A 27,750-nucleotide genomic window follows, 5' to 3' on the forward strand; every position below is an offset into this window, starting at 1 on the left:
ATACCATAAGTATCTCAATGAAACCTTGAAGTATGACAAGGGTACATTTTTGTCCATGGAGATGTTGTACATTGTATTTGTATTTTTTCCCTGGGATTTCATTTTTAACTACCATATTTCTACGATTAAACGCCAACCTCAAATAAACGCCGCCCTCGATTAAACGCCGCACCAAATTCACCTTTCATCAACCTCCAGTTTGCGTGCTACAGATCTGTTGCTGCTGGTGAGTGCTTTCTGCACAGCTTTCTGTTTGAAAGCTAAAGTGTAGGAACGTTTCGGTATGCTGCTTCAGACTTCTACACAATGTAGAACACTTTTATTTGAGACAGTTAAAGTACTACCCACGCATACCTATAGGCAATGAGAAAGGGAGTTGCCGCACTCAAACTGCACTTGTAGCCTACTCCCGACTAAACGCGCGGGTTTGATTTACACTAGGCTTCGTGTTTGACCTCCTTGTCTATTCTTTGTTTGTCTATGGCCGCATTGCAGCTACAATTCAGGAAATCTCTCTTACTAATTAAACGCCGCCTCAAATAAACGCCGCCCTCGAATAAACGCTGCACCAAAAATGAACATTGTGTAATAAACACTGCGGCGTTTAATCAAAGAAATACGTTATTTTGCATTTCATTACATTCTCATGTCTCTCATGTCTCTCATGTAATTAGATAGACTATTACCGGATCTGTTTACACATGTTGTTCAACACAAGCATTAGTGCATTGAAATTAACGTAGCAGCATGCAGAAGGAAGCTATCTCATCTCCTCGTGCTTCGTGATCGTGATATGGTTGGTTACTGTAGTTTGGTGAAAGAAAATAGTCCAGAAATGAAACTGCTCACAACAAGGTCTGTGGATAATCTTGAGAACCATGATTTCTGGAAAGAGACATTGCTGTTGAGTTTTTTGTCAAGAAAAAGTTTTGTCAAAAGATTTTGAGCCACTTTGAGCAACACAAGACTTGCCTAATCTTATTCCATTACATTCAAAAGAAGGCAGAATTTCTACAACCAATATCACCAAAGTTCGGCAACTCAAACAATCTCCATGGACCATGATACTACAATTAAGAGGAAAAGTATGTGTATTCGATTGAGTTTTGGTCTCTTTAAAACCAAATTCCTTCAGCCAGCCAGAATATAAACCAAAAGCCTCTACCATATGAGCCTCCACTACTCCTGAGACATACTGTATCAGATTCCTGCTGATACCGACACACCATCCACCCCCTCTGGCTGTAAACATGTGAGAATCCCAATGCCCCAAGATCGAAACCTGCCCAACACCACTCACACACATGTTATTAGAATTGTTCCAAATCCCAGCAAAAGAGGGAGGCCCCCATGAACTTATGGAGAAAGACCTAGGAGTCTTCTAGGATATCCATCCTGGAGTCCCACAACATTGTTGAGGTAATACCCATGTGCCAACGTACTTCTACACGCTTCCCAGCCGGACCTCTGATGTTGACGCAAACCTGAGTGCCACCCTAGTCAGAGTGCTCTCTTAATGAGGCCGAGATCGCAGCCGTCAAGACGCTGTCTCTCCAATGAAATCTATCTCCCACTAATTGGAAAATGGACTTTGGTGGATTTATTAGGCCATCACAGTCCTGACGACATGAAATAACTTATGATTGATCAAACTCCCCAAGTCTGTATGTGTTACGAGATGCAAAATGGCACATTCTGAATCTGTTGCACAGTATAGATAGTACTTAAGATACGACTTTATATGCTAATAATATGCTAAGAATTCCCAATCCGCTTCTGATTGCATGATACGGACGTCATTTATCCAGTCTGTATACAGCGCATCAATTTCAACAAACAATTTGGACCAGGGAATGTGTCTCCATCCCCCACCAACACATGAAAGGCAGCCTGGGTTTGCACTCCCTAAGGGTTCATGATAATGAACCAAGCCTACAACTAGACCTGTGTGTCGGTAGATGCCTACCTGGGAGGAAAACTAAATAGGCAGCTTCTAGTTAAGTCCTTTAGTGCAGTCTAGGTATGTTCCACTACAATAAAGTCAACGTCCATATCAATTATGCATTCATGTCTATACCCCAGATCTCTTGTCATCTGTCTCTGGGGAGACCTGCACACAGAAATATACCTTCAGGTTAGCCACAAGCACAGCATAATACTGTATATGACCATTGGACTTCCATAAGCACAATGTTTCTTTGATTAGCAGCATTACAAACCCCCAAAACCATTTGATGTATCATACACACGTTCTTTCATTCCAAACCTAGGTTATTTTTTATGGAAATCCCTTTAATCTTAACTGGGCAAGTTTGTGTAATCAAATGTACGTAAACTCAGTGACAATAGATTTGACTATAATTCAAACACAGATATATAAATTACAGAAACAGTATTGAGCAAATCCATGTAGAATGTTTTCATGCATGTGTAAAGGTACCGCCTACTGCAGTACAAAAAAAAGTAGCTGGAGATCTGGGTTGCATGGGAGGTGGTTGGAGTAATGTAGCTCACCTTGCATGATTTCTTTTATGTTTGCTGATAGGTTTGGGATAATGTGTGTGTGCAAAGTGTGCGTAAAATGTGCGTGAGAGGATGTGTGTGTGGCAGGTCTAAAAATATAAGCTGACAGGCTGGCAGAGTACATATGGGTCTAGGAGGCATATCAGCCAAGAGATATGTGTCAGAGAATATAGGAATCCATAGGCACATACATGCACATGTGTGATTGGAGGGTGTATTTGTGTGCGAGGAGAGGGGGATGTTTGTGTGAGGAGAGGGGGATGTTTGTGTGTGTGTGTGTGAGTGTTTTGCCAAACAAAAAAGGTATTGCACAACTAGCTGACAGACAACGGAAACAAGACAGAAAAAAACTGAAAAAGATATGAAGGGAAGACAGAAAGAAAAACAACAACCTTAAAAGAGTCGTCCACAACATGTCAAAACCTACACTGTGGTGATAGACACATCACCCTAAAGCCACATTCCAATGTGAACTCCCTGTTCCTCCGTTCTGAGTGTATCCCTGGGGCTTTACTGCAGCATGCTGTCAGGTTGTTTGTGGTTCTAGCTTCCAGCAGGTTGCAGCTAATAGCTGCTTTCCAGCTCTCCTCTCACTCCACTAACGAACAGAAAGAGATGGGACTCAGGAGCCGTTCAAGCTTCCATCTAATAGCTTTCATCTGATGCCTTCATCCAGATGTGTATTTAACAGCCAGGACGGATGCATTATTCATGGAGGGTCTGCCTCTGAGGTAACAGCTGAGTTAACAACAGACCCAGGACCGGCAGTCGGCCCAGCTTGAGAGCCCATGTCCCCTACCCCCTACCCTACCCTCCCCCCCCCCCACCCCACCCCCCATAGGCTGAACTGGGTTCAGCAGAGCGTGTCCATCAGCTGGCCCTCCCCAGTATCAGTCCCAGCAGCCACCCGGGCTTTGGCTGTCAGCTCCTCACACAGCGGCTGTCCTTCACAACAGCCTTCAAGCGTCTCATTAGCCAGTCGCAGAGCGACGTGGGGTGCTGCAGGGAGATATATGAAAGACCATCACATGCTGGTAGTGAGGGGCCTGGATGAGAAGATCCTCACTGGTTCCCATTCTGGGCTGGAGCCAATGGCCGACAGCCAGCCATGTGGAGTGACCTAATTTCTTATGTTATATATCTCTGTCATCCTGGCTGTTCTTCACATTTGCAACTTTCTATCGGCAAAAGAACAGATTGTGTCCTGGTGGAAACGCAGGTTCTCCAGGGTTTTGCGTAGAACAAAGAATTCCTAGTACAGCCCCAGTGAGGTACTCTGAGAGTTTCATACACAGTGACTCATTAATTTCCTATGCCTGGGCTATTCAGAACTCAAGCCATGACACGAGACGCTGGATTGAGAATCCTGTTGAGGAGAAATGCCCACAGGAAAACGTTTTGCTTTTCTAGCCATGGACACTTTGAGACCGGTCCAGGATAAATGGCACATTGTTGTTTCGTTTTTGTTGAAGATTGATTGCCTCAAATTGTTCCTTCCAGTCCAGTCGTTGTAATTCACTATCTACAGCTCCAAACCAGAACCAGCACAAACACTTGCTACCATTGCCTTCATTAGCCCGCACACAATTTGCAAAGAGTAAACAAGACACTGTTCATTTCTAGCTAGTAGCCACTTGAGAATGAGGGCGGAGATAACTGTACATGATCACTTAAATTCCATAGCACCAGGGGATGAATAGCAGCTGTTCAGCACAGATTAGCTCTGTTAATTGTAGCAGCCTGACAAACATGAAGAACATTCCCTTAACCGTGTATTTATCATCCAAAAATACAACTCAGGTCAACCAGTTAGCCAGTGCACACGGAAACATAGGGCCTCATTTAGCCTACTAACATTGCGACCGCAGCTTAATCTGCGCCTTTGCCCAACCGCAAATAGCAGACGGTGTATTTCCGCATTTTGCGTGGTATTTATCAAACCAGATCCTCGTCGAGCAATCAGCGCCCACTAGTGTTAATTAACGTGCCGTTAAAAGACGGAAAAATCGCCTGCATGTTACTGCCACCATGGGCGTCGCGGCAATGTAACTTGGGGGGGTCACGTCCCCCCCACTTGAAAAAAAAAAGTAGTTTGGACCCCCCCACTTTTGCGATCAAAATATTAGTGCATGTCTGGTCTGCTAGTCCAGCGATCTTTCCATTGCTTCACAATCAAATCCGTTCCACTTTATCAGTAGGGAGAATATGGGAAGAATACTAGGGGTGGAACAGTACACTGAAATCACGGTTCAGTTCATACCGCAATACAGACATCACGGTTCGGTACGAGTTTGGTACAATGGAGGGAAAAGCAAAACAAAAATGCAGAAGCAGGGCTCCAGACTAACTAGGCTACTGTACATGCAAGTCTTAGCTAAATGTCTTAAATGTATGATGCGCTTGTTGATCAGTCCTCCTACATACACCATCCACAATAGGCTACTTGCTGAGCAAAAGTGCAAACACAGGCATGGATACAGTAGTAGCTAGTGCTAAATAAGTATTAAGACATGTTCGTAGTCTAGGTATAGCGAAAAATAGCCTAACTTTACTAGACTTTTAGCTGCGGTACTAATGCTGAGGGCTCTTGATATCGCTTTCTTACTAGAACGTGCATTAGTCATTTATTTAGCAGACGCTCTCATCCAGATTGTCGTATCTATGAGTCGTTGCTAACATGTACCTACTGTTGTTGTGCACACCCAATAAATTCCACATTTGTAGGTCGCACATGCGCTAATAGGCTACGAGTAAAGATTTCTCGGACTGTCTCAAAAAACAGTACGGCTACACAGGTACAGACGACAATCAGTTTAAGAGCTAATAGGCAGATCTACAGATTAAGTGTTCCTAAATAACACGAGTATCTAACAGTAGTTCCGCATTACATTAATTAAATTGTATTGTGAGTTGTATTTATTTTTATACCGTGTAGGCCCTATTCTCCGTGTAATTTCATGCACCGAACCGTGACGCCCGTACTGTACGGTTTAGTACAAACACATGTACCGTTCCACCCCTAGAGATTACCCATAGCAAACCCACTCCACGTTTTCTAGACAAACGGCATCACGCACACAGATTCCACTCCCATAGTCTTAAATCGACGCATCGCGCTTGCAGCTAGCACTTCAGACAAGACTGTTCCACAGACGAGATGGACATAAGGTTTTTTTTTGAGGAAGAGGAAAGTAAGTCAGAGTTGCCCGAGTTTTCCCTTCAGTGGCCAAAGCACCCTTATGAGACCTTATTATCTCTGACTATAATAGCATTAGTTAGCGGTAAGTCACAAAGATCCTTCTGCAAACATTATGATTATAGCTAGCTAGATAAGCAAGCTTTTTACCTACATCTAGCGCTAGGCAATAGCATACATTATTTACCCATTACAAGTGGAACAGCATTGTTGACTTCTTAATCTGGGTCTGAAATATGTTGTGCTTTTGGCCGTGTTCAGACCTAGGCGTCTTTTTCAGGCAGAAAGAGATGACAAGGATGTTTTTTCCAGGTAGCTACAAAATAATTTGCTGGTGTTGTTTCTAACGATTGAATAAAAAGAAGAAAGAAAAACCTTTTATTTTAGAATTGTCTTCCAAATTAAACAAGGTTGCTCAACTTGTAATTTTGGCAATTCGCAGAATTTCATTGCTACATGTTGGTCTGTAACATGAAGGCAAAACTGATTCAACCATTAAAACCATATATCCTCTGAAAGCTTATACCCTCAGGATGTTATCTAATGAGACAAGAGACACGTCCTTCTCTCCATATTAGTATGCTGCCCATGCATAATAAATTCGGTATTGGTAAATGGAGTATATGGCTGATAATTTTCATTTAGGGAAACTGATTCAACCACCTTAACCATGTATTTTCTGGAAGGTTACATTCTAAGGATGTGATCTGTGAAAAAGACTATAGGTTTGAACACACATTTGACAATTTCTGAACTGTCCAGTCATGCTTTAGGGAGATGCAAATTTTGTATGTACCCTACATCATTATTAGGCTTCTAAACCTATACCAATTGTGAATTCGATACGCTGATAACATGATTTACATCTCAGAAATCTTCATATGAACAATCTACATTAAGCTTATGTCAATTATCAATATGAAAGAATGCTCAATGCATCTCCATGTCTCCTGATATAGCCTAGGTGGTTGAGATTGAGAGTGAGTCAGAGGCAGGGACAGCATGCAGGGGCAGTGGAGACAGCTCTGTTGCTGAGCTGAGTGCTGAAAGGTGACAGGTAGTTGAAGATGTCCCATTGCTTATTGGGAAGTTTAGTTTTCAAAATATTTAAATGTCCAGCCCCTCAGTATATGTATAATAACTATGGTAGTAATAGTTGTGGTAAATGTACCAGAATGCGGGAAATTGCATCTACATCTTTTTTTAAATACTGGGGGACAAACCCCCAGACCCCCCGGCTAAATGTGTGCTGCTGATGCCCATGACTGCTACCATGGGTGATTGGAGGAAAAGAAAAAAAAAGTTCCGCGAACAGGAGCTACACCCACTTTCCCTTATACCCTCCCAGCAGCGGTAATCAGCGCTTTTACTCAAGTGCGCTGCCTTTGTAAATACGGTGTTATGTCTTTACCCCCTATTTCACAACTGAAATGGGCGCAATCCTCTCAGCTAGGGTGACCAGATTTGAGTTTGTGAAAAAGAGGACACTTCGTTGCGTCAGCGGAGGGGGGGGGGGGGGGGGGGGGGGGATGGGGGGGTCAGAGCTCGCGCAAGAAGGTTGAACGTAAGGAATATACCCTTTCCTGAACTTGTAAGGGCGTAATAGTTGGTGAAAGACCCAGAGAAACACGAATATCCAATGAGGCAAAATCCCGGATGATTTTGGAATCCCTGACGGACACATTTTTTGGGTCTTGAAAAGAGGACATGTCTGGGTAAAAGAGGACGTCTGGTCACCCTATCTTAGTAAATGAGGCCCTTAGTCTCACTTGAGTTCACTTTTTGATGGTGTGTTGGCCGTTTACAGTATCCCGGAGGACTTTTTTCCTTGCCACAGATGTAGCAAGTCATTGATAGAATGGTCCTTGGAATGAGGATTATCCAAGAAAAGAGGCTTTTATACCGAGTCTAATCTAGATATGAAAAACTATCTCCAGACTTTCAGAAGTACCTAACTTTAAGTATACATTCACATTGCATTTTCAGTCAGATTTTAATGCATTACAAGTCCATACAGCACAGCAACCTGAGAGCCTTACCTGTGAAAAAGATCACTGAAGAAGCAACCAGACCATCAGAGGACTCGGACTAGATCAAGTCAGCCAACATTCTGCGGACATGTGTCCAATCAAAAGTTGTACTTGTAACCTGGTATCGTATCGAACGTACAAATGGATTGTGACTGGATGTGAAGTGGATATGGATTTCTGCTCCTCTCTTTATGGCTTGTGGTCATATTTCAACCACTTTGATAGACCAAGGATGAAAAACACTAAGCATTACAACAACACATCCTCAGTACGGTCGTTCTGGGAGTCAAAAACCTTTTCTGTTGTCTCTTTCTGTCTGTGTGTTCCTGCTTCCATCTAGAAACATCTGAAAACTAGAATGACTTAAAAACCATTTAGCACTTCCATCCTCTCATCATCAACCTATAAAGGGTTCACATCAAATTTCACATCATCAGTTTTCACACCAAGAACCATTCAGGTTGAACCCCTGCAAGATGCATTCTAAACTTACAGTAAAGCTAGACCCATTTTGCCCACTGTTGAGTTCAGGTAGCACTAAAAGCATGGTGGACCAACAGCTTGTCTGTGTTTTAGCCATATGCAGCTGTGAAAGGAGTATCAAGTGAAATACAATGGCTCATAAACATGCCTCTGCTTCCTGTACTAAATCCAAACGCTCTCCACTATTCCTGATCTACAAAAACATACACAGACACCAACAAACACAACCATACACATACACGTAATGTTACAAATCATATCTTACAAAAAAGCGAAGATAAGCCTTTGAGCAGGGTTCTGGTACTCTGTATGATTCATAGAAATCAGTCACTTGTATTAACTGACATGCTTAATATTTAGACATACAATAGAAGAATTACCCCATTGTGAGGCGAAGAAACTTAATCATTATCCCGTCAAAGAAAGGGAGGTGTCAAAGACATAGCATGGATGAAAACCTCTCTGGAAATCAGAGTAATCTGTTGTGATTCAGAGATAAAACAAAAACTACCATGTGTGCTGTCCAACTTGCCACATACTCATTTGCAAGATGAAAATACAACACAAGCCTATTGAATATTGTGCATCAAAGCAGCCATTAATACTTTATAGTACCAGGCTTGATTTAAGTTGATGGCCATCTGCTCACAAGAGACTAGAACAGGCAGCTCTCCACACAAGAAGGACCACTGCTGGTTAGATTTTCTTTGGCATCTTCAATGCAGGTGAAGACAACAAGAGTAGAAATTGCTATAAACAGGCATTATTTTACAATTAGGACCGTGACCATCTCTTCCTCAAGCTTCATCTTTTTAAGCTTTGTGATTAGGTTAGCCCCATACTTGAAGACAGGATCCAAGCAGGTGAATTAATCAAACCAAAAAACAACAACCAACCAACAAATGGTGACAGGCTCAGTGTTTGCCATGGTTGCCTGAACACCTGAATTAATGGTACAAGTGATATCCTTTGCAATTCAACATCCCTGTCATGTTCGATTGACTTGATCTGTTGATGGTCAGTCTCACATCTTAGTCCTTCTGTGCATCTGTAAATCTCCAGTCTGGATGGACAGGCTGTAGCAAGTACAGCTCTGACTGTGTGACTAAGACTGTGTGCAGACACAGCCTTATGTTCAGTGGCAATGTCCGCTCACACACCAACACCTGGGGTCTAATGATATCGCCAAAGGGTAGCATCTCAAACCTAATATCACATCCCGCTACGCAGCAACACAGGAGGCTGATACAAACGAGGGCTGAGTTGAGGAACAAGACAAATATGAGAGCATGTGAGCCTGTGTTCTTTCATGCCCCTAAAGCGTGAATTACATTGAATCGTTACTTAAAATTGGCCATTGTCAGAAAAACGATGTACTCCAACTATGCCCCTTGCTCTTTATGGATGGAAGTCTCATAAACCAAAATCATAACTGGCAGCCATTTTACTAACTGACAAGAATCCTTTTTAAAGCCTCTGAGGAGAGTCTGGGATGGGGCCTGTTGGGCGGGCACGCAGAGAAACAGAGACAGAACCTAGCCTTGATTCGTGTTCAGGCTGGGTGTGTTCCAAATGTGGAACATTAGGCATCAAGCTCCACCCGCCTGTTAGCCATCCAGTAGCTTACATCCTGATACAGGCAGGACACCCAGGTCAGAGAATGGAGGTGTGTCTCTCCGAGCAGGCTTTGACTAGCTGTTTATTGAGGGGGTGGTCTTTGTTGTGAGGCACTGTGGCTTGCATCTAAACAAAGACTCATTCATAGAGCTTTCAGACTGAGTACGAAAACAAGTTCAAAACTGTTTCAGCACTGAACTGTTTATCCTGGCATCTGGGTGATGTCAACAAGGCAGTTTTGAGCAAAACACAGAAAAAACTTCTTTTTTACTCTCTCTCTCACACACACTCTCTCTATATAGCACTGTCTCTCTTCCCTGCAGACACAGGCACAATCTGTAGTTCATTTTCGGGTCCAGCCGAGCTGAGAGGCACAACTTGTCCCGAAGGTAAGTGTCAGTCATACCCAGACCAAACACCAGGCCGGCGAAATAATAACCCAATGCTGCAACTGCTGCTAGCGCCAGGCTCTAGCACTTCAGACAGGAAACTGAGGTGACCTTCTCATATATTACATTACTTTCTTACTTTGCTGCACAAGCAAGTAATTAGAGCAGAAAATACCCCAGACTGTGGGTGTGAATGTGGAGCAGTGTGGGTATATAATGAGGATAATAATCATACATGTCAGCATATACTTTTATCCAAGGTAACTTTCCTGTGACTGACTGTACAGTACCTTGTCTGAATATTATATGGAACACACAGTGCAATAGGGTTGTAACCTATTAGGGCATGATCATTGTGCTTTCAAATGGTTTAAATGCAACACCATGTGCTCCAAATGTACATGTAGGCTTTATTTAAGTACTTCAATATAGCTTTTTAGTCAATGGTGTATGTGTCACAGGGGTAATTACGTTGTCCGTAGGTACTGGTCCCTCCAAATCTTGCCCACACTGAGGATCAATGTTGTGCCCTCTGACCTACGATTGAAATGACCATCTTACATAAACACTGCTTTAACCAGATACACCACCGAGAATGTTTCTCTCCCATGGTGATGGCGGGAGGTATTTAGCTACTGAGTGAGTTTCTCCAATAAAAAACGCGTGCGCGTGTGTGCGCCCATGCGTGTTCGTGTGACTGGACTGTCCAGAACACCAGCAAGAATGTGATTTTTTACATAGAAAACCACATAGTCCATATACTTTCAAATACTTCCATAAGGCACGGAAACGCTCTCTACATTATTGTCAAACTCATAATCTAATTGTGTTTTTTCGATCGTTTTCCTGCTGTTTACAGGCTGGCTTATGAGTTCTCTGTACATTCAGTCAACGCCTCTTTTTTAGTCTTACCTTAAAATATACAATATACTCATAAATGCCTCCTCGTCTAAGGGCATAACTAAGAACGTATGAAATAATATAATTATTTTATTTATTAAAAAAATTCACTTGTTTATATATATCAAAGGTCTGAAATATTTCACAAAGTGTGTCTTTGCTGATCGATAAAATGCAAAACGTATAGAAAAGTAGAAGAAATTTAGCCTTACATAAATTAGCACAACCATACCATCTTCTACTGTGTACTTCACTTTTGAGTCTTTGTTGTACGCCCTTTCCGTCCTCATGAATGCAAAATGATGATGTCCTTACCGTCGAAGTCCTTGGAAAGAGGATGGCCATGACATTCGCGATTTCTTCAAGCCGGGTCGGTGTCCAGTGTCAACTGCATAAGTCCGGTCCATGGTCCTGGGGCTGAGGTATTTTTCTGTGTCTGAAAATCCTCTTTGTCTGACCCGGTTATTCTTTCGTACCCCTAGCGCGTGGTGAAGTGGAGAGAGCACTGCCTGGTTCTGCTGCCTCCACAAATGTTTGGGCGCTTTCGAGCTTCCACCGGTGCCTCCGCTGCTGAAGCTGCCGCTGCCAGCTACTAAGGATGTTGTCGCCACTTTTCCTCCGGCGATATCCATCGTAGCTTGCCAAGGTTTTAAAATAGCAGTCGGAATAAAAGCTAAAGAGCTTCAGGGACTTTCTGCGCCCCGCGTCTGGGAAATGTTGAATTAACCTATTTCTGAAGAAACCAAAATTCACTAAAGTTTATTTGAAAGTTAGGTTAGTTAAAGTACACATTTAGGCACTCAAATTCTCATTTATGTACGTTACAGGACAATACAGACCAGTAAATACCTAAAAGTAAAAAACTATTCATGAATATATTGCTCCGTAGGCCTATGCATATTGAAAGGATAAATCCATCAGCTCATTTGGACCAAAATAGACTAAATTCTATATTTGCTCGAACAAAGTAAAATTTCAAAAAAATAAAAAATAATTACAAAATATAATATTTACAATATGCGACTTTTACACGAGCAAAAAAACAAATAGTTGCACTGTTGAAATGTCAAGATCACAAATGTCCCGTACTCGTATGAGCATCCCTCCCCGTCGCATCGACAACCTGGCTGAAATACAATTCCAAGCCCTATCCTATATCTCTCCGTGCACGCCCACTTCAGAAAGGTACTCCTGTGACGACGCTCCCCAACCAACCCCCCCCCCCCCCCCCCCCCCTCCACAGTTCCTGCCGTATTTTTTCAAATTGCGTGCAGGATGCCCGAGGTCCAAAAGCTAATCCACATCATTGAGTGGCAGCCTATGCAATTACAAAATGGTTCAAACGTTCGCGGTCGCAAATTCACGTACCTCATGCGTAAAATAATTACATGTATAGTGGATTTCTACCTTTCCCTTCAGCAAAGATAAAGCTGGAGAGTCAAAATACATTAAACATGAGCCGCAAGCCCCCGCCTCTTGCCCTTCACGTGAGTGTGTTAGAATAGAGGGTTGGGTGATAGAAAAAGTGAATCTAATCAAGTGTTCTGTTTCTGTCCCTTGAGAGTGTGACAGGATAGGGCCATGACTGTGGGTGTGGCCCCACAAGACTTTGAGAGGAGAGTGCAAACAACCAGCCTTCATCTCCACCTTAAAATTGCTATTTTCCATGTTTTTTTGTGGTTGTTTCTTTTAACCCCAAAATGGAATTTCCAAGGAGCTGTTTTCTTTCCTTACTTCCCTCGATCCTTTCATCCCTCTGTTCAAACCCATTAATCTGGAAATGAACTGGATGGAGAGTCCAATTTCTCCAACCACAGTGCAATCTCCTGTGGAACAGGCATGCTGTACCAGAACAGTGGTCGCTTCACTTGAGCCGCTGAACACAACAAGGGGTAATATGGAGGGCAAGGACAACAGCAGCCACATGGACAGATGCTCCTCTCAAATGATTGATCCGCCTTGCCTTTCTTTCGGGTTCCGTTTCTTCATGCTTCATGACTTATTATTTGAATGTGTATGTGTGAATGTAAAGTATTACGTTATCATTTGAGTCATTGTTGTGCCCTGAACCAGTATTTTGTTTCTCTGGGGCTTATAAGTAATGAACTATGCATACATAGAAGCAATCAAACTTCTGGTTTACAGCAGGGTGACTCATGTTCTTCATGTGTAATGCTTCATATTAGCTGTGTTCATGTCCTGCTAGATTGCTGAATAATAAATGTATCTGGCTGGAAGCAAAGCTACTCTAAGATCTGAATTCTCACCAGCTCCAAAATGTCCCAGTCATTATATTACAATTGTCCCAATTTTATATTACAGTTCCTCATATAAAAATGGAGACATTTCAAAACATTAACAGCCTAAATACATTTTCTATAAGTCATGACTGATAATTCATGAAAAGTTGTAGTACTGTATTTTTATTTTAGGTTTAATTCAAGTAGTTGATGATATCCTGCCGAACTATGGTCAGTCCTGCCTCAAATAGCAGTGATCATATTTAGGAGAATTTAAGTTATGAATTACACTGTAATTCTGTTACCTTACATACTCACTGCTGTCCTAGGATCTCTGGACACTGATTCAAGAGAACTTAAGTTGTGACAAGTTACATGTGCGGGTTTCAAATGACTCTCCCATAGACCCTGTTGGGCTTATTAGCCAGGCAAGAAACAGTGATGACATCATCGTTGTGAACAGTCAACCGCGTAGCCTGAAATAGAGTGCAGGATAACACTTCTCTCCTGTCTTTGTCTAGGACCAAGTGACGCTGTTCTCGGATTCGAGTCACATTCTCCAATGCAGAAACCAACACTGCTAAGTTTGACTTAGCATTCAAGGCTTAAAAAGCAGCTGCTGTGAAATAGCCCAGTCTTCTGTGAAGTCACAGAGGGATGGTTTGACAGCTAGGCCACACGGAGGAGACATGCCATGGCTCTCAGTTTTTGGGCTTGACGTGGTTAAAACGTAGCTGGCAATCACGTGAAGGTGACATTGTATATTCTTGTCCAAATACAACTTGGCTTGACAACACGTCATTACCGTAATTCCGGTATATGTATGACAACATCAGCTACACAAACATTCCCACGCATTCTTGCATGACCAGTCTTTGCCCCATCTCCAAAACATGTGTTGTTCAGACAACATTTTGACAAGCATGACTTCATTTTGACGAGTGTTAATTCAAGATGTTAATTTAGTCAACGCCATATGTGCCTGTATCACTCCACCATTGTCTATCACACCACCCTGTCCAGGAAACTACACTGTATCACTGTAAATGACAAAGACAGAACACAACCAAATACCATCCTTCCTGCCAAAGGAGGAGAGAAGAAGAAGACATTTTCTCTCTTGATCTGGTGTGGTGTGGATGACAGAATCACACAGCCACTAAGCTCTCTGATGCTGGTTGCAATCCTCAGCACGGTAAAGCCATACTCGTAAAAATATTTCACTGATGTAATAGTAGGGATTTACCTTTCCCAGTGTAATTCCTTTGACTTTCAAATGCAGGTGATCTTTAATATTTTCTAGGACGTTCTAGGACGTTCTAGGACGTTCTATTCTGTTTTACTCTGTTCTAGTCAATTCTAGTCAGTTCCCTCAGAAACAGTTTGAATAGCGCATTCGTTTAGCCCCTCTGAAATGTTTTGAACTTCCCCTTGGGATTCCATGCTTCCAAGTTGTTATTTTTATATAAATGTATAGGAAGACTACAGAGCATCTGTCTCTGCCTGTCTTGATTTATTTCTGATATTCTGATCAAACATGATATTGGGAATAACTTGCCAGGCAGGTATTTTGTTGTAGTTTTTGTTTGTATGCTGGTGTTATGACTTTGTTTGTTTTTTCCCTCACTCGTTATCTGGGTTGCTTGTCTGCCATGAACAGATTGTGAATACACACTCGTTACACCAGGCAACTCCAGTAGCTCTCTTGACCTCGTACCAGATGCTGAGAGGTGTGCACACAGCTAAGCCATGTCTTGCCTTTGCTGATAACACTGTACTAATGTGGCTTTGGCTAACATTGTGTTATTGACATCAGACTTGTCAAGGAAATTTAAAGTACATTGAATGTGCATGTTGAACATCGATATAACAAAAGATTAGATCATTATAATATTTCACTTGCTCTACCTTTCAACATAATTCTCACAGTCTTTTCATAAAATACATGAATACAGTTTGTTATTTTAAATAAGTCGAAAACAGACAGTGTTTTGTTCAATGCTTAAAATGATTGCTTTGTTTATCATCTTCTGGGATGTAAAGTGAATTTCTGTTCTCTGTAATTTTGATACTACAATCAGTAAGTGACAATGGCAAAGATAGATCTTTTAGAAATACATTCATGAGTCAGACCCATTTTCAACCATGACTGAGTCAGGGATCATTTGAATAACTCTCAAGAGAAGATAGTTGGAAGAAGCCAGTGGCTACTGTTCTGCTGTGGCTGAAAAACTAATCAAAAAACAAAATAAAACTTGTCATGCTAGAATTCCTTCCATTTTCAACAATCACTTTGGTCAGATAAAGAAACGGCAGGAGGTCATGTGTTTTGATCACAGATGATTACCACAACAGGCTATTTTCAAATACAGGAAGTTAGATGATTCTCTCAGCTGGTTAGTGATAGCTAGCTATATTGATCCCGGCAAAACAATCACAGCCCAAATTACCATAGAACATGAACAAACAAACCAACTATCCCACACACTCTCTAAATGCATGAACTGACATGGTCACACACACACACCTACGGCCTCACCTGGTGGTGTCAGCGGAGGTGATGGCGATGAGCGGGGGGGTGCGGAGCGGCAGAGTGGTGGGCCGCGGTGGGACCGTAACCGTGTCGGGTTCAGGTTTGCGGTCACAGTAGTACTGCTCAGCCTGTCTGAAGGCCAGCGGAGGCAGCTGGACTGTCCTGCAGGAGAGCCTCCGCACCTGGAAGGGCTCCATGCAGGACACAAGGCCCGGCTCTGGAGAGTCTGAGTCATCAGACACCTGGAGGAGAAGAAGATACAGAATGAGAGAGGATAGGGATGGAGAAAGACAGGCAGAGAGACGGAGGCAAAATCAATGAGAGGGAAGGAATTTCCGAGAGAGGCCGTCATACGTTTGAAAGAGGAGCATGTGGAGTTACAGAGGAGGTAGGATATTCAGACGCTTCTCCCTCTTCAGGCTAGATGCCTGAGAGGGAGAAGGAGAGATGGACAAACAAGAGCTCCTGTTTGATGAGCAAGATCAGAGAAGGGAGAAGTATAAACTGAATTTTCTGCGACATGTCTGTGCATTTCTGTAAAACATTATAGAACAGAACAGACAAGCTATTTCACATCCAGCTATGTGACCACAAGTCACTGAAACATTCATGTTAAGACTAGAAATGAGTACTCCCTGTATCCCACAACTCACCAGGATCTCTATTTAATTTAAATCAAAGCCAACTAAAGTACAGTAATGTCATACTTAAAACCCATTGGTCAATCGCAATTATTTAATGCCAATCAACATTACAGATGATACGTTTTAGGGTTAACTCTTTCTTTCAAGGGGTGTGCATGAGACTGACATGACAGTGTTATGGCACTGTCATAACTATGACATGACACGTGTAAGAATATTTATAAATGTTTATGACTGCTGTCAGTAAGTATCATTCGGTCAATCATCTAATTTTCAACGCAACGTTGACACTGTTTGGGATGTCTTTGTTATGACAACTTAGCATTAACCAAGACAACATAACCTGTCATGTCTTTGTTATGACCACTTCCATTAAACCGAACTACGCAAACTACACTTCAACTTGTCATAACGATGACATGGTTATGAGAGTAATATATCAGCATCATGTCAGTCTCATGCACACCCCTTCAAAAGAACGTGTTACTGAAGCGTTTTAAGTGGTACCAGGTGTGAATGCAACACACACTTCCTCTAGAGATTGGTGAGACAACATGATAAATGAAGGAGAGCTCTGTGCCATTAATCTTTAGACCAACCACTGGGGAGTTCTCATTCGTTTTGAATGATCAACAAGCCTCTCCTATTGAGAACGGGGCAACCTTTTGCATTGACAAAAGGTTAGTTAACAGGTAATTCCTGCACATCAAATGCAGCTAAGCCTTTAGAACAGCTGGTTCCTCACTGACCAGCTTGTTTACTAAATCAGTTGCCAACTATGAAATATGTGTTCAGCTTCAACAGGATTTCAGCTGTTTCCTGAGGCAATAATTGTGATTATTTTAATTTAAAAGAGCTTCTAAAACATTTGATTTGTTTTTTGATTATGAGGTCTTTAGGCTATAGTTTCACCTGTGAAAGTTTCACTTATGAAATCATTTATTGTCTTTTATCAGATAATTTAGGCCAGTTGGAGCTTTGGATTACATTGATTATGTACACACATTAAGGGTCTCAGCCTATATGTGTTTCTGCAATGAAATGAGTTAAAGTAGATGTAACTACTCAATTTAGAAAAAAAATACTTTTTCTCTGCTGACTTGGTGTGCAGTTAAAGAATTAAGCAAACAACATCAACATGTACAGTACCGTATTCTCTGTTCGGTTTGTGTTGTAGAGTGCAAGAGTTTTCCTCACCCACATATGTTCTTCCTCCCTCCCTTAGTGGTGGAAGTTTCCTTTGATTTGCCGTGTGAGGGTGAGGAAGTTAATGGTGTATGCCCCAGGCAGGGTGCAGATGGTATAAAAGATCTATTCACCAGGCCTGCCCAGACCCATGAATTATGCAGTCCGTTAGCTATGTGTGTTGCCTTGGCCCGCCAAAACAGTGTTGAACTCTCTATTTAAAGGTGCTCCCAAATCACAGACTCCGAATGGACTGTGTCTGAGCAGGGCTGACAGCAGAAAACATGTACGGTGATGAGAGACATGCATGTCAGCTTATTTGTTTGTAGGGACTTGAGGGGAAAATGTAAGACGGGTGTGACAGTGACAGGAATATAAACAGAGACAGGGGGGAATTCAACTAATGGGTCTCACTGATGGGTTCTCTGCTATTAAAAAGAATCACATTCCAACGACTCAATGGTTTCCCATTGGACACATGCCGGAAGTGAATCAGTCTCTGGTGGGTTTACCATAGCTCAAACAACAATAACAATGCTTGGGTGGATGGATTTCATTACTGGGTGGGTGGTGTATTTGAGCATTGAGTGTGTAGAATTTGCCGGTTTTCGTTTGGAGTTCTGCTCTGTGAAAGATTGCATTGAAATCAGGAGTTAAGTGACACATCTCTGTCTGTCAGGGGTGAGAATCTATAGTCATTTCCTTTCTCATTTGTCACTTTATACACACACCCCACTCACCCCTTATTCTACACAAACATGGACATCAAACCCCTATTCTCCACACCAACATAAGCTGTCAGCACAAATTATTAATGCCTATAGAAAATGTTGTTTACATTATCTCAGTAATACCTTGTTTAAAATCCAGCAATACTGACACCAGTAGAACGGGCAGAGAGAAATAGAAGGGAGGGGGAAATAATTAAACTACAACCTCTCCACTTCAAGTCGGCGGTAAGTGCGCTCCCTTTATTAAACCATGGAACATTATTGGATATGATCATTCAACGATCCCAATGTGACACCTGTACTAATGCTATATTTTTTTGTGGTTTCTCTTATGCACTGTAGATACCTTGTCCTGTATAATAATGAATACAATCTGGTACAATGTGGTTTGGTTTAGAGTAAATACCAAGCTGTATATTTGTTTATTTTAAGGAACATATTATTTTCACTAAATATCAAGCAAACTTAATGTAGGCTACAGACATGAGCGTATTCCTGTTGAAAAGCTCGGTAACACTTTATTTGAAGGGGTGTGAATAAGAGTGACATGACACTGTCATGGCACTGTCATAACCATGACATGACACATGAAACGATGCTTATGAATGTTTATGAATGTTGTCATTAGGTGTCATTCGGTGAATGATGTCATTTCTTATGCAAGGTTGACATTGTTTGTGATGTCTTTGTTATGACAACTTGACATTAGCTGAGACAACATCACCTAGCAATGTCGTTGTCATGACAACTTGACATTAGCTGAGACAAAATCACCTGTCAATGTCTTTGTCATGACAACTTGACATTGACTGAGACAAAATCACCTGTCAATGTCTTTGTCATGACAACTTGACATTAACTGAGACAAAATAACTTGTCACTGTCTTTGTTATGACATCTTGACATTAACTGAAACAAAATAACCTCTCATTATCAAATCATAGAAGGCCTGATTATCAAACTTGAAGAATATATTTAGCTTTATGTGAGGTTGTCTTGCTGTAGCCTCTCCAGTGCACCTGTTGTCACTTTAATTTGCACCAAAACAGGTGATATTGATTCATAATTGCTTATGCTTCCTAACTGGACTGATTGATATCCCTGAAGTTTAAATGACAGTATAATATTGTGGTGATTATGTGTTTCATACATTTTCAGAGCAGTGTATTTAGCTTTATGTGTTAGTATTAAATACTACTGTCATATGTGGTTGGTGGATGATCATGAGACCATTATAATTGTGTCATGAATATTTTCCTTGACCTCAAGTACAGTGGTAACATTTTCACTTGTCATAACGATTTTATTAAGTGCTATTACACTGTCAAATACTTGTATAACAGTGTCATGAATATTTTCCTTGACCTCAAGTACAGTGGTAACATTTTCACTTGTCATAACGATTTTATTAAGTGCTATTACACTGTCAAACGCTTGTATAACAGTGTCATGAATATTTTCCTGGACCTCAAGTACAGTAGTAACATTTTCACTTGTCATAAAGATATCATTAAGTGTTATTACACTGTCAAATGCTTCTATAACTATGTCATGAACATTTTCTTTGACCTCAACAGTGTTATAATTTGGAATTGTCATAAAGATGCCATTAAGTGCTATAACACTGTCAAATGCTTTTATAACAGGTCATTAACATGTTCCTTGACATCAAGTACAGTGGTAACATTTTCACTTGTCATAAATATATCATTAAGTGTTATTACACTGTCAAAAATATACATGTTAACTTCTTACTCAAACAGAGGGTTCCAACATATTTTCTCTGCAGGTACATTTTGTAAAAAAAAAAATCCAGACATAACATAGAAGATAGTTAAGTAATGGGCAACTTTAGGGTAAGAAACCATGTGATTAGCAGAAAGTCCTTGTCGTTTTTCAGCTCCCTGTTGGCTTCCTCCAGGTATTTAGCTAACACAGTCCTCTAGGTGTTCAATCTTTTGTCGATCCGTCTCGGTTTGTTGTTTTAGTTTGGCAAACTCCAACGCACCTATATACAAATAGCGAATATCATATTAGCTGGATTAGAACATATTGTCGTTATTGTCCACATGTTTTAGTAGGCCTAGCCTAATACCAATTTCAAAGGCTTTCAAAGGCTTTCAGGCTCTATAATAAATTCTAGCAATTCTTACCAAAGGACCTTTTGAGTTACACAAGTAGTTTAGGGGCAGCATGAATACAAATAATAATACAATTTATGATTACAATAGGTACGGTACCCTTACATCTAGCAAGCTAACGTAAATAGAGACAAGTTCATGCTTAATTTACCACCACAACCCATCAATCGAATTTCACCAAATGCATGCTTACATTTTGCTCATCCTGCTCTTCAGTATACCCAATTTCTGCATCCATCTAACTATTCTTCTTTTGTTCCTTTTAGTATCAGAATTCCTCATGTGTTTTTTAAGTGATCGGATAATAATAATCCTGCCATTGCAACATTAATTGCGTAGTTTCTAATCCAAAAACAACCTGTTTCTGATCTTGATTTCCTTGAATGTCGCGCCCAAAAATTAGTTATTCGTTAGACAGGAAAGAACGTAATTCAGTGTTGCCAGGTCCGCAGTTTCCCCGCGGAATTGGGCTACTTTTGAAGTGTTTGCCGAGGGTTGAATTTTTTGTCCGCTTGTTCGGGTAAACATATTTAAATACAAATCCAGATTTTAAATGAAGTAAGTTATTTATACCCAAATTCTACCTGACTCCAGATCAACACGTACGTTTTTAATGCTTGCATACTAAACATTTGGTGTTACTTTGTAGGATTACAATACATTTGAGAATGATGCAATTATGGACTTTAAAAGCAGTGTATATGGTTTGGCAGGGGTATATTTTGAGTTCTGATGTTGGGCTGGTTTTTGGACTGGTTTTATTGGCCATTGGGCTGGTTTTGGGCTGGTTTTGATTGGGCATTGAGCTGATTTTGTCACGCAGACCTGGCAACCCTGACGTAATTTGACCTTCCCTTGTCGCTCTTTACTTGTCCAACGTCGAGTCGTTGGCAACGACGACAGAGCAGACTGTTAATACAGTCAATCAGTTCCAGACTGATTTAAATAGACGATATAAACGCACAAGTTTGCCAAAAAAGTTAGAGCTATTTGAGGTAAGGTAAACATAATACTTGGATTCTCTTCGGGAATTTACTGTACCATTGACATAGATCGTTCTTGTTGTTCTAAGTAAAGTTAGCTGGTGTAAGCTCGCTAGCTAAGCTAACTCTAGGCCTTATCATACTAGTAGTACAGTGACGCTAGCATAATTTGTTCTTCTTCTAGCAAGCGCATTTTAAACAGCTAGCTAGATTAGCCAAAGTTACCTGAGGAACTGTGTGAGTTTACTAATGGAACTGACATTACATGGTGCTTGTGTTCTTTACTTTGTACAACTCTTGCTAGCTAGATGGAAACTCGTTTCACCAAACGCACACATGGTGGGAGGATGACAACAAACCAATATGGATGACAAAAGATTGAACACCTTGAGGACTGCGTTAAATATCTGGAGGAGGCAAGCTGGGAGCTGAAAAACAACAAGGACTTTCTGCTAATCACATGGTTTCTTACCCTAAAGTTGCCCATTACTTAACTATCGTCTGTTATGGCTGGATTTGTATTTATTTATTTTTGTACAAAATGTACCTGCAGAGAAAATATGTTGGAACCCTCTGTTTGAGTAAGAAGTTAACGTGTATATTTTTGACAGTGTAATAACACTTAATGATATATTTATGACAAGTGAAAATGTTACCACTGTACTTGATGTCAAGGAACATGTCAATGACCTGTTATAAAAGCATTTGACAGTGTTATAGCACTTAATGGCATCTTTATGACAATTCCAAATTGTAACACTGTTGAGGTCAAAGAAAATGTTCATGACATAGTTATAGAAGCATTTGACAGTGTAATAACACTTAATGATATATTTATGACAAGTGAAAATGTTACCACTGTACCTGAGGTCAAGGAACATGTTAATGACCTGTTATAAAAGCATTTGACAGTGGTATAGCACTTAATGGCATCTTTATGACAATTCCAAATTGTCACACTGTTGAGGTCAAAGAAAATGTTTATGACATAGTTATAGAATCATTTGACAGTGTAATAACACTTAATGATATCTTTATGACAAGTGAAAATGTTACCACTGTACTTGAGTTCCAAGAAAATATTCATGACACTATTATACAAGCATTTGACAGTGTAATAACACTTAATGATATCTTTATGTTCAAGCGAACATATTACTACTGTACTTGAGGTCAAGGAAAATATTCATGACACTGCTAAACAAGCATTTGACAGTGTAATAACACTTAATGATACCTTAATGACAAGTGAAAATGTTACCACTGTATTTGAGGTCAATGAAAATATTCATGACACTGTTAAACAAGCGTTTGACAGTGTACTAGTACTTAATAAAATCGTTATGACAAGTGAAAATGTTACCACTGTACTCGAGGTCAAGGAAAGTATTCATGACACAAATATAATGGTCTCATGATCATCCACCAACCACATATGACAGTAGTATTTAATACTAACACATAAAGCTAAATACACTGCTCTGAAAATGTATGGAACACATAATCACCACAATATTACACTGTCATTTAAACTTCAGGGATATCAATCAGTCCAGTTAGGAAGCATAAGCAATTATGAATCAATATCACCTGTTTTGATGCAAATGAAAGTGACAACAGGTGCACTGGAGAGGCTACAGCAAGACAACCTCACATAAAGCTAAATATATTCTTCAAGTTTGATAATCAGGCCTTTTATGATTTGTTTATGAGAGGTTATTTTGTTTCAGTTAATGTCAAGATGTCATAACAAAGACAGTGACAGGTTATTTTGTCTCAGTCAATGTCAAGTTGTCATGACAAAGACATTGCCAGGTGATTTTGTCTCAGCTAATGTCAACTTGTCATGACAACGACATTGCTAGGTGATGTTGTCTCAGCTAATGTCAAGTTGTCATAACAAAGACATCACAAACAATGCCAACCTTGCATAAGAAATGACATAATTCACCAAATGACACCTAATGACAACATTCATAAACATTCATAAGCATCGTTTCATGTGTCATGTCATGGTTATGACAGTGCCATGACAGTGTCATGTCACTCTTATTCACACCCCTTCAAATAAAGTGTTACCAAAAGCTCTTATTCTTTCAGCATCTTTAACAGGAGAGCAGTGTTTAATAGGATGGTGAGACACAGTAGAAAGCTGGACTACACAGAGATACTTCTATGTCTAATTCAAGGGCTGGTGATATTGGCCAACTGTCCCCCGGCAGTTAGAGTGTAGAGCTCTTGCTCCCTCTTTCTGCAAAGGTCACACACAAGGTGCTCAACCTTTCCTCCTTCATTATCTCTCCCTCTCTCCCTTGCTCTGTCTCTCTCTCTCTCTCTCTCTCTCTCTCTCTCTCTCTCTCTGTCTCTCTCTCTCCAGACAGTCCTTCTCTCTCTCTTTACAGACAGTCCTTAACTGTCCCTCTTTCTCACACACACTCTCTTATCGTCCTAAGTGGGTACTTGTGATGAGCAGCATCAGTGAAAGGTCAATTGCTCTTCCATAACTCCTCTGGTTGCATGACTATGTAGTTTTTGTTCAAACCCAATCAGGTACTTGTAGACCAGGCTTTTCAATGTGATGGTATGTCAAATCTATGTCTAGTCAGACAGTCAAGTCAGCCGGTAACCATTAGCACGAATGACGTGTGAAATGTAAAAGATCTAACACTGTGGCTTCTTACTAACACAAGAAAATATATATTCAAAATATCTTTTCACTCATGTCTCCATTCAAAGGAACCTCATAAAGCTAGGCCCACAATACTGTCTTTTTAAAGACAAGGAAAGATCCTTTATTTTTCTCAAGAATTCCTTTTCTCTCTCTCTCGCTCAGGTCTCAGCCCTTGAGGCAGCCAGTCTTCCTCTGTGACACACAGAGCTATTTATGAATATTGAGGGGAAAATAAAGTTGCCATTGGAAAGAGAGATACATAGGAAGGGAGAGAGGGAGAAGGACAGATCATTCTTTTCTTGGTTTTCAAAGTTTCTCTTTAAAGAGCCTGGTGACAATTGGCAAATATCGCCAGCCTTTCAGCTACATGCTCTCAGTAGTCCTTGCAGAGAGGGTTGACCAGCTCATAAGATGAAGGAACTCCCATAAGCACACTAGATTCTCACAAGGTTATACACAATATAAAGGTCTGATCCACAATTTATTTTTATGGGTTTCAAACAAAAGGATGTGAACTTGTTGAGGTAGCATTAGCTGAAGCCTCAATGTATTATTTCGTGTTTCTGGGTCAGAATATAAGATAACAATCGTATTATTTTACCTTGTAAATGCTTGCTTTGTTAATGGACCCAAAGTTAACTGGGTTCCTTGAACTCTTTATTCTAGTTCTTTCTTTTCTTCTGTGCTTTCTTCCCTGACCCCTCACAAGATCATTCTTCTGCATGGGACCCAAAGGAACTGAACCTTCGCCTTTCTTCTACATTTGCAATAACTAGAGATGCTCTTTCAGGCCTTGCTACAATGCTTTCTCTCCCTGCCCTGTCTGTCAAAACGTTGACATTTTCTCCATTTGTCCATTTGTCCATTTGGGCTTCTTTTCCACAAAGGAAAAACTCATTTAGGGTTCAGATGTCACCATTTCATGAATTATTGATGCCTTACCTCACTTTAATTAGGTCGACAATTATATCTATGAAACAGGATGCCTCCTCTTTTCACAAACGGAATATTTCATTAATACTTTTCTTTTTTTCCCTACTGACCTTTTGCTGGATCCCATTCTTCTCTTCCATGACACCACACATTTGTTTGTTGTGACCGCATCTGCCATATCTTGTCTTTCAGGAAATGCCACAGCGAGCGGTCAAAGAAGTTCTCACGGCAAACACTGTTCAACCCTTTCAGGCCTCGCAAAACAGCTGTGTCCATTAGCTCAGTTTCAGTGAAATGTGCTCCAACGTGCTCCATGTAAGAACCACGGCTACTGGTAATGAGGACAGTGTTGATTGTACTCAAGGCTACAGTCCTGTGTCGATCAGTGGTACAGTAGCAATGGATCCGCACTTTCCCCCAGGAGGCACCCATAGAGCACAGATCCTCAGGAAGAAGCTTAAGAAACCGAAAAGGAGAGTCTAACATTAACCATAGGATCCTGTCCTAAACACATCAGCAATGCCCCAAGCTGCTTGTTGAGGCCAAAGCACAGATCTCATATCAGATATTCCTTCCACCAGCCCAGACCTATCTATGAGGTACAGAAAGCATATCTGACCCCAGAGTGAGTGGTGAGGTGAATGCCTGCAGAGCATCCACTCAAACAGCTAACCGTATGCCTTAACACTTGTTAGTCTTATCCGCCCGTCATACCGTGACTGTGTAAGGTCAGAATGAAAGTTTCCCAACCTTGTGCTTTTAACCAGGAAAATAATTTTTTATGGATTTCAGGTCATGGCAGGGAATGAAGACAAAGACAGAGAAAGAGAGAGTTGGCGATGGGGGGAATAGAGAATCATGCAACTCACCAAACCAGAGGGACAGAGAGCTTTTTATCTACATCCTCATGTTATTGATGTGGTCCCCATTCGCCTGCTTTGCTCCAGCAAAATGATCAACTACTGATAGGAATAGACAGCACAGTACAAGTTAGAAGACTAACTTGCAATGTGCTGACAAGGCCGACATCTGCAGTAAACACTGTTATCCTCGGTTCTTTCTCCTGGCTGTGAAGTGCCTGTCTGAGCCTGACTGGGCTGCGTTGGACCTCTTTGTCATAAAACAGGTTTATATTATCGTATCTGGTGAATGATATTCGTACATATATTGGTGGGGCAGTTTTGTTTTTACTGCTCGGTTCAAATTGTATTCTTTCAGACGCCGTTCTCCTGCAACCCTAAAACCGGATCCCCAAGGTCTATAAAGCGCCAACAGAATGCTGCAGATAACCAGAGAGAAGACAGATATACAGAGGGAGGGAGGGGAGAGAGGAAGGGAGGGATGTTGATCTTTCCCATTTGCTGCTGTTCTGCAACACTCGGGATGGCTCTCAAATGCCATGAATAATTCACCAAGCTTAGATTTTTAATATCAAAGAGGTAGTGCCTCTCAAATTCACGTGGTCTAGGTTTCATGTTTGAGTAGGCCTACCCGTAGATAAACAGCCCGGGTGCAGGTAGAGTAAGTGGAGAGTTAGCGGTCGAGGTAGATCAACCTGAGGCTGCAGCCGGTGATTCACAATGGAGTGGAGGACACCAGAGATGCAAGCTCTGGGGGTCATGTGACTTCATTTATGGCATTGTGATCTCTGATGATTTTACAACCTTCGAGGAAATTCAACACTCGATCTTGTTGAGAGGTGGCTACCCTAGCTAAAATGTAATCTAAAGGTAAAATATATAGGATTTTTTTAGTAAACAAAAGCAAACTTTTGCCCCCTATAAACGTGTTGTGCAAGCTAATGAGGTAATGTGAGAGTTGTTTAGTGACACAAACACCTCAGTGTCGGTGGAACGTCAAGTTTTTGGAGCTTGTCGCTACTTTCCAGCAATTTAGTTCCACCAATCCTGATCCAACTAATCACCTTCGTCAAGGCATGCGTTCCTCTTTGGTTTGTTTTCTGAAACCACTGTCAATCAAACTCAAGTTGGAGGAAAGCACAAAGTTGGGTACAGACACAAATTTGTGGGCCCTGTTTCTTACATTTGCATTGGCTTTTTAACTTTTAATTTCAGCTTCAGAGTTATTCATCTTAAACGTACAATACAAGGTCAATAAAAGCAAACCTTGTAGGTAAAACCTGGCTCAACACTTCAATCATTGAACATCCCTCAGATAAAGAGTCTAGGAATGTCTGTTATCTACTCATTCAGTCCATCACTCTTACCCACAAAGGGTAGGACTAATTTAAGAGACTGATCAAATGATGCCAAAAACTCGATCTCCATCCCTAGGAGTCCTTACTAAAACCACTGAAAGACTACAGCTCATTCAAAATTCTGCAGCTAGATTATTAACCAAACAACCAAGGTAAAACTAAAAGGAGAGAACACATTAGTCCTGGCCTAGCTACTTTACACTCGCTCCCTGTTACCTTCAGAATTGACTTTAAGGTCCTTTTCCTCACATACAAAGCTCTACACGGACAAAGACCTAGCTACATTGCTAACTCCCTTATAAACTACACACCAGCTAGAACACTGCGATCATC

General features: G+C 41.0%; 1 protein-coding gene across 3 annotated transcripts in view; it reads right to left on the minus strand.

Moving 5' to 3' along the window:
- Positions 1 to 27,750, minus strand: part of pde4d (phosphodiesterase 4D, cAMP-specific) — a 148,056-nt gene that overhangs the window by 97,239 nt on the left and 23,067 nt on the right. The window contains exons 1-2 of one of the 3 annotated variants that reach the window (XM_047048653.1): positions 25,310 to 25,369; positions 15,918 to 16,153 (exon numbers count right to left, since the gene is read on the minus strand). In XM_047048653.1, coding sequence (XP_046904609.1) covers positions 15,918 to 16,153; positions 25,310 to 25,351 — 278 coding nt within the window. In that variant the 5' untranslated portion in view covers positions 25,352 to 25,369. Of the gene's footprint in view, positions 1 to 11,453; positions 11,901 to 15,917; positions 16,154 to 25,309; positions 25,370 to 27,750 lie in introns of those variants that run through there. The other 2 variants (XM_047048651.1, XM_047048650.1) reach the window with 2 other exon arrangements.

Source organism: Hypomesus transpacificus, chromosome 24 (assembly GCF_021917145.1).
Source record: "Hypomesus transpacificus isolate Combined female chromosome 24, fHypTra1, whole genome shotgun sequence".
NCBI classification, from domain to species: domain Eukaryota; kingdom Metazoa; phylum Chordata; class Actinopteri; order Osmeriformes; family Osmeridae; genus Hypomesus; species Hypomesus transpacificus.